The sequence below is a fragment of the Simochromis diagramma genome, unplaced genomic scaffold (assembly GCF_900408965.1).
Source record: "Simochromis diagramma unplaced genomic scaffold, fSimDia1.1 OVJJ01000293.1, whole genome shotgun sequence".
Classification (NCBI taxonomy): Eukaryota; Metazoa; Chordata; class Actinopteri; order Cichliformes; family Cichlidae; genus Simochromis; species Simochromis diagramma.
This window is the reverse complement of record NW_024386801.1, coordinates 3740594-3753088: the sequence shown is the minus strand read 5'-3', so window position 1 is coordinate 3753088 and position 12495 is coordinate 3740594. Positions and strand designations below refer to the sequence as shown.

Here is a 12495-nt window from a genome sequence, read left to right as displayed (position 1 = left end):
GGAAAGAAGGAAATGTGCGTTTGTGTTGCACGTACACAAGATGTACTCTCAAGAAATGCTTGTTTGTTTGTTTGTTTATGTTTTTATCAAACCCTGATAGGGGTTTCTAGAATTAGATTACATATTAATCATGAAAACACTTCTTTGTTTAAGAAACCCTGGATGACTGAAGCACAAGTGAAGGTAGATAAGTGATCGGTGTTACCAAAAATGACATTTTCGCAACGCAGTGCTTAAATGTAGCACCAAGCTCGCTCTCGCCGGCTGTCCAATCAGAATCCAAGAAGCTGGAGCATGTGTGTCGCTCGGGCGTGCGGATTGAAGCGAATACGCGTGAGCGACGCGCCTGGCGAGATTCCGCTCATATAGAGGTAAGACTGCTAAAACAGTCAGTAAGCAAAGATTTGTCATTAATTTTAGCATATGTTTCCATGTTGGAGTATTACTTTTGCAGCCGGAGTTATCTAATGAGCCCGGCGGACCGCCGGTAAACTGTCTTCACGGTACTTTTGTCTGACTCTGGTGTTTTTAATTCACGCGCGAGCTAGCCGAAGCTAGGTGGTATTAGCTTGTCAATGCGGTCGGTAGTGGCTAGCTGTTGTACCGTTATCCGTCGAGATACATAATGGAATTGTACAGCACTGCTGCTCTGCCTCCCCATTCTGATTGTCTTCAGCCAACTAGCGACAGTCTAAAATAGTAACCCTTACACTTTGTCCTCGCCCAAGCATTGTTCTTAGCACGTTGGCTGGTAGTTTCTTGCTACCTAGCTGGCTAACCCGGTTAGCTCCTGTCAGATCTTTGGCACGCCCATACTAAGTGATTACACCTATGTGTTTGTACGTGAGGTGATGTTAGCGTCCACTTTCATTAGATGTTGCCCAGAGGTTCCCTGATGGCCATAACCAGCGCTGGTCATTTTACACTTGTTGAAAATGGAGAGATGCTAACTTTGGTTGACATAGCTTAGCCCAGCTGCTGTTAGCATGTCAATGCGTCATCGGCCTGCGCTTGCTCAACACTGCTGTTGCTGTAGATCGGTGAAAGTTAGCTCAGCTGGTCTGCCTGTCACTCTTCTGCATCGGTTTTAATTATAAGCCTTCAGCGCAGGTTATTTTTGGCAGTTCAGTAGCTTCTCTAATTTACAAGGACTCACTGATGAGATACAATTGACAGTATTCATCATTCACTTTGGTGTTACTTCCATAAGTTACTTACTCACTTTAATTGCTGATGATGCTTACATGGCTTATATAATCTCATATACTTCTAAACAGAGGGAGGAGCTGACACTTGGTCATGGAAGCCAATAAAGGTAAAAATAATTTTTATATTTTTCCCACTGGCCACGTTAAAGTAATGCATCTGATGAGATTTGTTTACTTGATTTGACTCTGTACCTGTTGGTTGTTAAAGGTATGTATGCTTAGTAAGTTTTTCCATTACTCAATGGAAAAAAAAAAAGTCTTAATGCCAGTTCTTCCAGCAATTATTACTTCAAATATGCAATTTGTTGGCAAATTGTTAGAAAAAGTTGTGAAAAATGAAATCAGATCCTCATTGTGCATATTACAAATGTCCTTTTCATGAGCTTTTTCCAAATCAGCACTCCACTGAGATTTCCCCTTTGAAGATCTAAAACGATCTTCTAATGGGATCTAATATAGGGCATTGTTGTCATTGTTTGACCTCTGTACTGCCTTTATTACCATTGACTATAACATTTCTCTTAACGGGCTTAAGGTTTTGGCTAATAATAATAATACATTTTATTTGAAAGTGCCTTTCAAAACACTCAAGATCGCTGTACACAGTAGAATAAAAGCAACATAAAAGCAAGAAGTTTGCTTCTTGCTTTTACATAAAAGCAAGAAGTTTCATAAAAGCATAAGACATAAACAAATAAAATAGGAGAGTGGAGAGGTTGGCTCTCTCTCTCTGGCTGTCTGTGGACTTTTTTTAAGCTGTTACTATAAAACCATATCAAACATGGTTTTATATTGCTAGTAACTGCTTTATTCCAAGACAAGGGCTAGGGATGTTAACTAGTCCATTATTTCACAGTATTTGTTGACTGTTGTTTTATTGATTGGTTTACCTTATATTGTGTACAACAAGGTTGCAATTGGCTAAATATTAAAGTAATATTACATGTAATTGCATTTAATACACATTTTTGTTATCACAGTTTTGAGATGAACATCTCTACTAATGTTGTATGCTGGTTTGGCAGGTAAAGGGGATCAAGGGATGCAAAATCCAAGTGGGCAGGTGGACAGACCTGTCAGCTTCCACTTCTTGGAAAGGTCAGTGCAACTGAACTGTGATTCGATTACGTTTTTAGATATGCTGAAAATGAAAACACTCATGATTACAATTTATTGTTCACATCATTGAGCGTTGTAGATGTCAATTCAAGAGAATTGCAACTTTTAAAACATTAAGGCTAATTGTAACTAAATAATTCTTGAAGATTTATTTCCCCCTTGCATTGACCTTTGTGTGGCACAGAACATATCTCATTGACATTTTTCTTGGCATTTGACACTAAGGAGCCAAAAGTTTGCAAATTACTTAAATTTCCATTTGGACAGCATGCTCAAAAATGCAGAATCACTAATGTAAAATCATATGAAATTATTCAGTACAGTGAACTAGTCTGCTGTTATGCATGGCATAAAACAAAACCTTTCACATGTACAACAAAACCAGTTTTTGGATTGTTGGCTTGCTCCAGTCAGCAGATGAATTTGATAACTGACACTATTGAGTAATTTCCTACAGCTGATAGTTTGTTTTTTTTTTTTTTATTTATTTTTTTTTATGCAGTACATATAAATAAAATCCCTGTTTAATCTCCTAAAAACAAAAACATGATTTAGTTCGTTGTAGACTCTCAACAAATGTTTAGGATTACATTTTTTCTTGTAAGACATTTTCCTTCATCATTTTCTAATGACCATTGTTATGTTTCTCTTCCCTTATAGCATGCTTCCCAAAGCAGTGAAGAGGCGAGTGCATGCCTTGAAAAGACTACAGGTGCAATGTGCTAACATAGAGGCTAAATTCTATGAGGAGGTTCATGAGCTTGAGAGGAAATATGCTGCTCTCTATCAGCCACTGTTTGACAAGGTACAACAGGTTTTGTTTTTATTAACACATTTCCTTAAAGTTATTTTACGTAACACTAGGCAGATATTTTCGTTTACTCTTTATGTGTTAATGCAAACAGAGTAAATGCTAGCTTTAAATATAAAACTGAACAAATCTGTAAGGATCACTTGTGGTGTTTCCTATACGAATGGGTGTTTAAGTATGTCTCTGGCCTAATCAGAGGTCAGCAAGGCTGCATCCATTGTGCTAAATTGAAAACTGCTGCACCAAGTAGTCGACTGTCCTTTGTCAGTCAAGGCTATTTCCAGAGATAGGGACAAGAAGTCTGCCATTCTTAATCACACTGGAGACTGGCAGCTGTAATCCTGCTGCACCTGTCCTGTGTGCATGTCGTGTGAGTGTGTGTCAGTCTCTCTCTCAAATGGTGTTGGTGTCAGTCTGCAAGCTGAAAATAATCCACGCTTGCCAAATGAACGTTTGCCTGCATAGTTATATTTCATCAATATATTGAAAATTCTGTTAAAAATGTTTAACTTCACCATAATGTCTATCACAGAGACGAGATATCGTCACAGGAACAGTGGAACCCACAGACGAGGAGTGTGAGTGGCAGAGTGACAGAGACGAAGAGGAGGAGCTAGCTGTAAGTACAAATTTGATTTTCCTTTAGAACCTGATACCACATTTTAATGTAATCTTGCTGCAGTGTGAACTGTCTGATAATTTGGTAATAAATCATGATCTTAGTTCGACTAAATATAGATTTCTGTGAACAGTGAGTGTTGATTATCGCTCTGTCAACTCCTTACAGGAGGAAGTAAAGGAAAAAGCTGCTATTGAGGATGCAAAGAAAGAGGAAGCCACACCACAAGAAGACCCAAAAGGCATCCCCGAGTTTTGGCTCACTATATTCAAGAGTGTGGACATGCTTAGTGACATGCTACAGGTACATTTCAGTGACTGATGATCCTCTTCTCCCTTTTCACTTACTTAATAGTACTTGACTTGTCTGTTAATCTCGTGACAGGAGCATGATGAGCCCATCCTAAAACACCTGAAAGATATTCAAGTCAAGTTTTCTGAGCCTGGAGAGCCAATGGTCAGTGTCTGCCAGTGACTGTAATTATGGTCGATTATCATTAGTTACTTGGGCAAGATTTAAGTCGTTGTGTTAAATTATCCTTTTGTTCCTTCTTTCTTAGAGTTTTACATTAGGGTTCCACTTTGAGCCCAATGGTTACTTCAACAATGCAGTTCTCACTAAGGTCTACAAGATGAAGTCAGAGCCTGATCCCTCAGATCCTTTCTCATTTGAAGGACCAGAGATCATTGACTGTGAGGGGTGAGAACCAGAGCTTAATACTTATGCTTGTCAAACTGTGGTAAACATGTGATGTTAAGTTTTAACTCAGAAGTAGATGTGTGGTTTGTGCAGTATTTATTTATTTATTTTTTTGTATTTTCTATATAAATCTGTTTCTGCATCCCACATATCATCCTCTTCTTAGCAGACCTTCCAACTTCTGCCTTTTTCTTGCATATTTGCTTTTTGCCGCCTCTCACTTTTTTATACTTCCTCTCTCTAGCTGTCAGATAGATTGGCACAAGGGGAAGGACGTGACAGTGAAAACCATTAAGAAGAAGCAGAAGCATAAAGGGCGTGGCACTGTCCGCACTGTTACCAAACAGGTCCCCAATGACTCCTTCTTCAACTTCTTTAATCCTGTTAAAGGTGAGAGCACACAGACACGCATAATGTTTGGGATTTCTCAGGAACTCTCAAAGATACTTCTCTCTTTAAATAAAAAAAAAAAAAAAACCCCAAAAAAAAACACAAGTTGAGAACTGTGTACAGATCTGCCAAACCTCCACTCAGAAATTTGCTTATGTTGCAAGAAATGGGTACACTTAATGGGCTGGTAGCATCTGTTTACATGCAGGTAGTTTAAAAAATATGTAAGCACATAATATGAGCTGTTAATCATGTATTCAACTAAAGTGAACAGCAGGTGGCAGCAGAATCACTTTTTGAAATTGTTCAGACAGTGCCATGAGTAGGTGTATCAGTCAGTGTAGCTGTTGCTGCTGAAGCTGAACTTTGTTCATTAGTCAGCTTTGGGACTTTTATAAACTTTGGTTTTACCATTATTTTCCAGCTTGAAAGGCTTGTTACTGTGATGCTAAACAGTGACTTTAATGACTGATAAAGAGATAATTAAAATTTTTAGGTTTAAGGTAACCACCACCTTTTAATGACATCATGTAGTTTATTGATGTTATTATTTATAACTAATTTTAACAGAGCTGGCACTCTGGGTTCTTTAAACAATATTAACTGTATTCCGAGTACCATAGGTTCTTTTTTAAGGCATTTAGCTTGCTGAGTTTAAATTAATTTGGTGTTAATTTAAGTTAAATGAACAAATCAAATCATTCTGATATTAGGCAACCTTATTGAAACAGTTGCCTCATTTAAAAACGAGGCAGGTCAGTTTCAGTTGAATAAACATCAGGTGAATAATAAAGTGTCAGTTAGGCAAATCTTGAAAAAAATCTTGATATTCTTATTCAAAAGATCATTAAGTCAGGGCAGGATACACCTTCAATGACTGTGTCGTCTTTCCTGTATAGACAGCTTACCTGTCTGACATGCCCGGACTTATTCTGACTTTGAGGAGGTGACCTGATTACTCGTTGGCTGCACCAATGTTTGCCCTACTGGTTCAGTCATAGTCTTGGTGTATGACTAGTGGATATAAATACCTCCTTGTCAAGTGTGCTTTGGTGTGCAGCTCTTTGGCCAGAATGGCCATTAGTAGATAGGCTATCATTCAAAGCTCATGTGAACATGCACAAATGCTGCATGTGACTTACCTGCTGTGCACCTCATTGACATATCAAGATTTTGATTTCTTGAAAATTTTTATTGGTAAATAGTTGCCAGAGAAAATGTTGGCGTTTGACTGTACATGTCGTTTTTCATGTCATAAATACAACTTTTAATATAAAGCTTGATATCTCCATCTGCCCTAGGAGGAAGCTTATTCTCAGTAGTTACACTGTCGCTTTGTGTGTGCGTGCCCGTGCGTGTGGGACTTCTTTATAAGCAGACCTGAACTATGCCAAGTGTCATGCATATAGTGCTGCAGCTATTAATTATTTTAGTAATCAAGTAATTTATTGAGTAATTGGATAAGAAGTACTTTTGTCTCATTAATGAACAATAATAAATATTATAATAAAGAGATAAAGCACAGGTCAATAAGAACAACTAAACCCTTTGATTGTATACATGCTATACAGAAATTTTATTTTTTAAAGAAAAATAAATACAAAAAATATATAAATAATCTCAAACAGTCAAAGTAGGGCTGTGCGATATGACCAAAATCTCATATCCCGATATAAGACATTTATCGTCCTGACAATGATATAAATCATAAAAATGTAATGTTTTCTGTGGATTTCTCGCTGTGTTAAACAGATGGTGGTGGATGGAAAGTTTGCCTTTCTTCCTTCACATCAGAGTTTGTTGATCAGGTGCTTTGATGAAGGACTCCTGCTAGCTTTTTTTTCCTAGTACTGCTTTTAATGGTGATCACAGAAACGCCGCTGCTGTTTTGGACGCTAGAAACACATTTTCTTTTGCTCACCCTGAGCTCACCGTCTCTGTAACGGCTCTGCCTCTTTGCTCTTTGCATTGTGTAAAGAGATTCCGTTAAACTGGGTCAATGTCATCATCACTGCTGATGTTGTGTTATTGGTATTTTTGTTAAAAACTGGAGGTTGTTTGACCTAATGTTGTAAAAGTTTTTTTTTATTCACACGCTGCTCCTTAATAAGTTTGTATTGCAGGTTTGTTTTTAGTTGTACATATGGGTAAAAAGCTCCCATTTACGTTTAACACATTGACGCGCTACAGAGCTATGCATTAAACGAAACATCGAAGGAAAGAATTTGTGTCAAATTTGTTGTAATCAAATTACTTGATGATTCATTGCAGCCCTACATGCATAGTCTTATATACCAAAAATACTGTTGCGCTTAAATCGCATGCTTCACTAAAAATCTCTGGATAAATTTCTATTTTCCTTCCAAGACTAGCACTGCTAGTTGTAAATCTTAAAGTGTAAGACTGTTGGGGTTCTGCTGTTAAACTTGTAAAAAATCATCTGTCATGTAAACATGATAATATTGACCTGACAGGTACAGAATTTGCAAATAATAATGTACTATAAAACTTGACCACTCAGATGGACATAACACTGACCAGTGTGGGCACAGCCTCATAAGTGTAACGTCTCAGTTTCCTCTAATACAGAATTGTTCAAAGAACAGGAAGGATCCGATGATGTCGCTTTTAGTCAGCGTGGTGGAGCACAAGTGTTTGCTCATGGGCTGTCACTTCCTGTGTATGATAACCTCGCTTTGTGATGTCATTGATAACCTACTGGGTCTTCATACCTTATGTGAAATTCAGCTAATCCCATAAATCTTTCCATTGATATTGGCCTTTGTTTTAATGAATCTTATTTTTACCCTCTCGTCCCATTTAAATCCTTTCTGTCATCGCTTTGATTCAGTGTGTTAATATACATTTTTTTTCTTTGCAGCTCCACCAGATGGAGAAATGGTGAGTATAATGTTGCTGAAATGTTCTTCATAAAGGCATTATTGCACCATTTCTTAGGTATTACATTCTGTTCAATCTGTCAGATTTGTGTGATAACACTCTATTCTATTCTTGTTTTATAGGATGAAGACTCTGAGTTCACCCTAGCCACAGACTTTGAGATTGGTCATTTCTTCCGTGAAAGAATAGTTCCCAGAGCAGTGCTGTATTTCACTGGAGAGGCCCTGGAAGATGACGAGAGCGTGAGTTTTTGCCTCAGACGCGTGCACTTTCATACACGACCATATAAAAAACTGAAGCCACAAGTTGGATATTTGCAGACTGACTTTGATGCTTTGGTTTTTTTCCCCTTCTTTGTTTTTGTAGTTTGAAGAGGAGGAGCTGGAGGAGGGAGAAGAGGAGGTAATTATTTGTTCACTGACAAACACTTGAAATCTTAAGAAATGCCCCTGACTTTCACACAGGGATTAAAGTGTACCACCTCAAAACATTTAAATTATACTAGTTACTATAAATGTGAAATTTTCTTAAGTATTTCTTGCATGTTTAAGTGTCATTTTTCTGTTTGTGTCTAAGGAACAAGATGAGGAAGGTGATGACGATGATGATGAGGGAGACTTTGATCCCAAGGTCGGTTTGCACCCTACACTTCCTTCCCTATCATTGTAAATTATCATAATTTGAACCGTTAGGTCCTCAAAAGTTTAATTTAGTAAGTCAAAGTTTTGATATATCCCATAAGTTTGGCATATGGATGGTAAAATGTTTTGTCAGTGGTAGAAAGCAAGCTTATGTGTGGGATTTGCACCAGCTTGATCACTGTTATGTTCATGTAAAGTAGTGTCGTTTACTCTGTTCTTAATGAGGGTCCGCAAACTCCTGCAGGATTAAAGGAACCTCTAATTTTGTGCCTCCGATTTGTAATGCACACAATAGCAAAGCTATTCTTATTATGTTTTTAGCATTTTTACTAAGTGAAGAAAGCAGAGTTCTTTGGATCCTTTTCCATCTGTAGCTGTGTTGCAGTCCTGCTGAGAGTTACTTTAGCAGAGTCCTGTTATGTAAACAGTTGCCTTAAAAAAACAATATGACAGTTCCTTGACTTTGGTTTCTAATTTTCTCTTGTAAATGCACAGGCTGCACAAACCTGACTGTCAGGATTTGGCTTCAATTTCAAGCCCTAACAATCTCAATGTTGTTAGACTGCTTTGGGGAAGCTCTGGTTATATAGGAGACACTGGTTATATATTTTATCACCAGAGCCTCAAGATCTCAATATTTCAAGTAGCTGTTTTAGGAGACCATTACTTTCTCTTGAGTCATCTGTTCACTGCAGTGCAGTTGTATAATGTCCTGTGCTGGAAAACTGCTGATTGTGTGACCTGTTCATACAGGTTACGTCTCATTTCTTTCAGGCTATCGGATTTAAATTTTTAATTAAAAATCACGTGATAACAGATGGTGTAGTTAAGATCACTATACTCCATACTTCCTCCATCACACTGGACTATCACATAAACACATAAACAATGTGTCCTGAAAACATGTAATAAGTTAGTTGTTAGTAGTGTTATTTTTATAAATTTGTCTTTAAATTTTATTTTATCTTTTTTCCCATTCCCGGATACCACCTCATCACCCATTGTTTTTTGCTTCATGGTGCTCATTAATAGCAATGTTTCACTGTGCTTTTTTTGTCATTTATTTTTTAATGTAATGTTTTAACTTCATCATACTGTTGTCTCTCCCTCCCCTGGATTACCCCCTCTCCCTTACAGGCATAATCAAACATTCTCACCCCATGCATTTCTAGGTAAGGGAGAAATTAGGATGGCGTCCTACATACATCACACTCGCTCGTCCAGTGGCTTTGGTTTATTCTTGCTTTCCTTTTCTTCTTTACCTCTTTAATTTTTGTTAACATTCCCACCTCTTTAGGACCCCCAGTTTACATATTGAGTAGATCGCTTCTGTTCTTAGTCATGCTGGTTTCCATCTATTTACATTTCTTGCTTTAGACCCATTCCAGGTTTCTAACAATCCTCCCTTTGCTGTACCAAACAAGGTGCTTTCTTTCTTGAGCAGTTGCTTTCTAGCTAGCTGATGTTGAGCAGTTTCATTGCCTGTCTCGTTTCATTTTTTTTCTTTTTCGTCTTTGTTCCTTTGCAGAAAGAACAGCCCCAGCCGGCTGAGTGCAAACAGCAGTAACCTTGGTGATCAGGGGAGGTGGAGACCTGCTGTCCATCAAATCAGTTGTTAACCAATCAGCAAGTCCTACTACTTGTACAGGCTCCGCCTTTTTACAAACTCTTACCTGAACGCAATAGAACGCAAACCAAACTGCGTTTTTTACTATGTGCATGACTTCTTTTTCTTTTGTCTTGCGCCCATCTCGCCCCGTTTATTTGGCTTCATTTCAGCCCAAAGCATAAAGTGACTTGACTCTATGTAAATTGCCATGGTATCATATAGGAACAGTTGTCTTTAATAATGTGGAGTAGGTTACTACTGCCAAACTCAGAGCATTATTAGATGAAAGAGTTTAAAAATAAGCAAAAAAGGATTGGATCCCAAACTTTAGTTTTCATGGAAATCGGTCAGTTACTCAGGGTTTTTTAAACACCAACACGATGTGAGTTTACCAGGAAACTGCTGAACAAGTTTGACTTAATCTTTCACTGGGGTTGTTATCATTTGTTTAGTGTTTTTTAAGAGACATACAATTTAATTTACTTTTTTTAAATGTTCATTGTCATGTCATTGGACTATTTATTCTGGTGTCATGCAGCTATATGATACGGTGCATTTTGGGGAACGCTTTAGGCCCATCTGCAGTTATAGGCTCAAAGCTTATCTGAGCATAGCAGGTTAACAAAACGTGAATACTGCCAATTTTTTTTTGTTTGTTTTGTTGTCGTTTATTTTTTTGTTTTTTATTTTAAAAACATGTTCAGACTGAAGATTCATGTTCTGCATTGATAGTGCTCTCTTCTGTTCGGATGTAGTGGAGTAAACAAGCATTTACACTGAGCACACTAACTACAATCACGAGACAAGCATGTGGTTATATATTTCCATTTTCTTCAGTCACCCCTGAAATGCTCCTTGCTCTTGTTTTAACAGCTTGGTGAGAGTACTTTTTTAAATTACAATGTTTGACATGAAAGACAAAACTTGAAAGAATCTTGAATTTCCCCCCAGCCCAGGCCTCACATCCAGTCTGAATATTCTCCTCACAAATGACAGATTTAAGCAGTGGCCAATCCCTAGGCTTTTTGTGGCTGTTTTATAAGATGGCACTTCTGGTATGTATTTTACGCTAAACAAGTGTCATTTAGAGTCAGTGTTGGGACACAAAGTGTGGATAAAATGTAAATCCTGTTGCCAAGAAGCCAAAATGAAAGACACTGTTCTGGTTCATTAAATTGTTTGCCAATTGTCGTTAACACAGTGTAATCTAATTCAGCATTTAAAGTTGTTTCAGAATATATAAGTATTTGTTATTGTCTACTTATTGAATCAGTAGAAAGTGGGAAAACAAATGGGAGAAGGTGCCAATGTATTTTATATACTTCACTGGGATTTTGGCCATTTGTTTTGGGCGCTTGTGCCTGATGACTGATCATCAAAGGACTTGACAGCAAAATATTATCCACCCCTCTCTCCCTCTTTTTAAAAAAAGATTGTTGATCTTGTTAGACAGATCTCAGAGCCACGGTTGACATCTTCAGATCTACTGCATTGGACCGTGTGCTAGCAATGGCCTTAACTGGTTCTTATTCACAATTTGTTACTTGCGTAATATTTCTTTTCAATTTGTACAGTTAGTTAAAATATTCTATTAAAGTTGTGCGACATGGAAATGCAAATTCGTTGTCCTTTGTGTTTTGTGTTGGTTTAGCCAGGAACACAGGTAACCCACTTTTTTTTTTTTATTTTGTCTAAGAATTAAGAGGATCAGGTGCTGATAATCAAATGCACTTTGAGTTATAAGCAAGTGTTTGGGGGTTTGCTCATGTGGAAGATTGTGATGCGTTACGATCAGGAGGAGGAAAGGAAATTTGCAAACAATTTGGAAAGTTCACGGTGCAAAAGATTATTCACATGTGGAAAGCATTCAAGACTTGCCTTTTTTTTTCTTTTCTTTTTTTTTTTTTTTTGCATGAGTGAACATCCCAGTAGATTAACTGCAAGGTCAAATCATGCAGTGCTCAGAGAAAGTTCAAAAACCTCAACAGCTACATCTCAGACTCTACAGGCCTTTACAGACATATTATAATAGTCAGAAAAATACTGAGCAAGTATGGCTTGCTAGGAAGAATTACCATGAGAAATCTCTACAGCATGACACCCTTCTCAAGTTATTGTACAGATGAGACAATACACAGTGCTACCTTCGGGGAACGCTAAATGTCATATCAACATGCTGTTGGTGGGGTGATGGTTTGGGTTTGTTTTAGAGCCACAGGATCTGAACACCTCTCAGTCGTGACGACCATGAACTCAAGGTGAAGCCATCTGTTTGACGGTTAAAGCTGGGCTTAATCCCATATCGGCAAATCTACAACGGAGTAGCTTGAAAAGCAAAGAATCAACGTGTTGCGGTGGCCCAAGGTCCAGAACTCAACTGAAATGCTGTGCATGAATAAATCCCCACAAATCTAAATTAACTGAAACAATATAAAGAAGAGTGGTGCAAAATTCCTTGATACTAACGTGACCGACACATCCTAAATTTGACATGCGGC

General features: G+C 37.8%; 1 protein-coding gene across 4 annotated transcripts; it reads left to right on the top strand.

The window, feature by feature from the left end:
- Nucleotides 1-274: 274 nt before the first annotated feature.
- Nucleotides 275-11616, top strand: nap1l4a (nucleosome assembly protein 1-like 4a). Of its 4 annotated transcripts, XM_040025220.1 has the most exons (15): nt 275-371; nt 1278-1315; nt 2234-2306; nt 2988-3132; nt 3671-3757; nt 3926-4060; nt 4142-4213; nt 4317-4456; nt 4701-4846; nt 7728-7747; nt 7870-7989; nt 8114-8149; nt 8324-8377; nt 9526-9560; nt 9917-11616. In XM_040025220.1, exons 2-14 carry the CDS (start codon nt 1300-1302, stop codon nt 9529-9531), a joined length of 1050 nt encoding a protein of 349 aa, XP_039881154.1. In that variant the 5' UTR covers nt 275-371; nt 1278-1299; the 3' UTR covers nt 9532-9560; nt 9917-11616. The 4 variants fall into 4 exon arrangements, with proteins under 4 accessions (XP_039881154.1, XP_039881151.1, XP_039881152.1 ...); XM_040025217.1 differs by lacking the exon at nt 9526-9560; XM_040025218.1 differs by lacking the exons at nt 275-371; nt 9526-9560 and adding an exon at nt 387-503.
- The last annotated feature ends 879 nt before the right edge of the window (nt 11617-12495 follow it).

Excerpts from the sequence above, each read along its gene's own strand:
- nap1l4a (XM_040025217.1), top strand. Across the intron at positions 4,061-4,141 it reads TGCTTAGTGACATGCTACAG|GAGCATGATGAGCCCATCCT; the intron begins GTACATTTCAGT and ends ATCTCGTGACAG. Across the intron at positions 8,378-9,916 it reads AGGGAGACTTTGATCCCAAG|AAAGAACAGCCCCAGCCGGC; the intron begins GTCGGTTTGCAC and ends GTTCCTTTGCAG.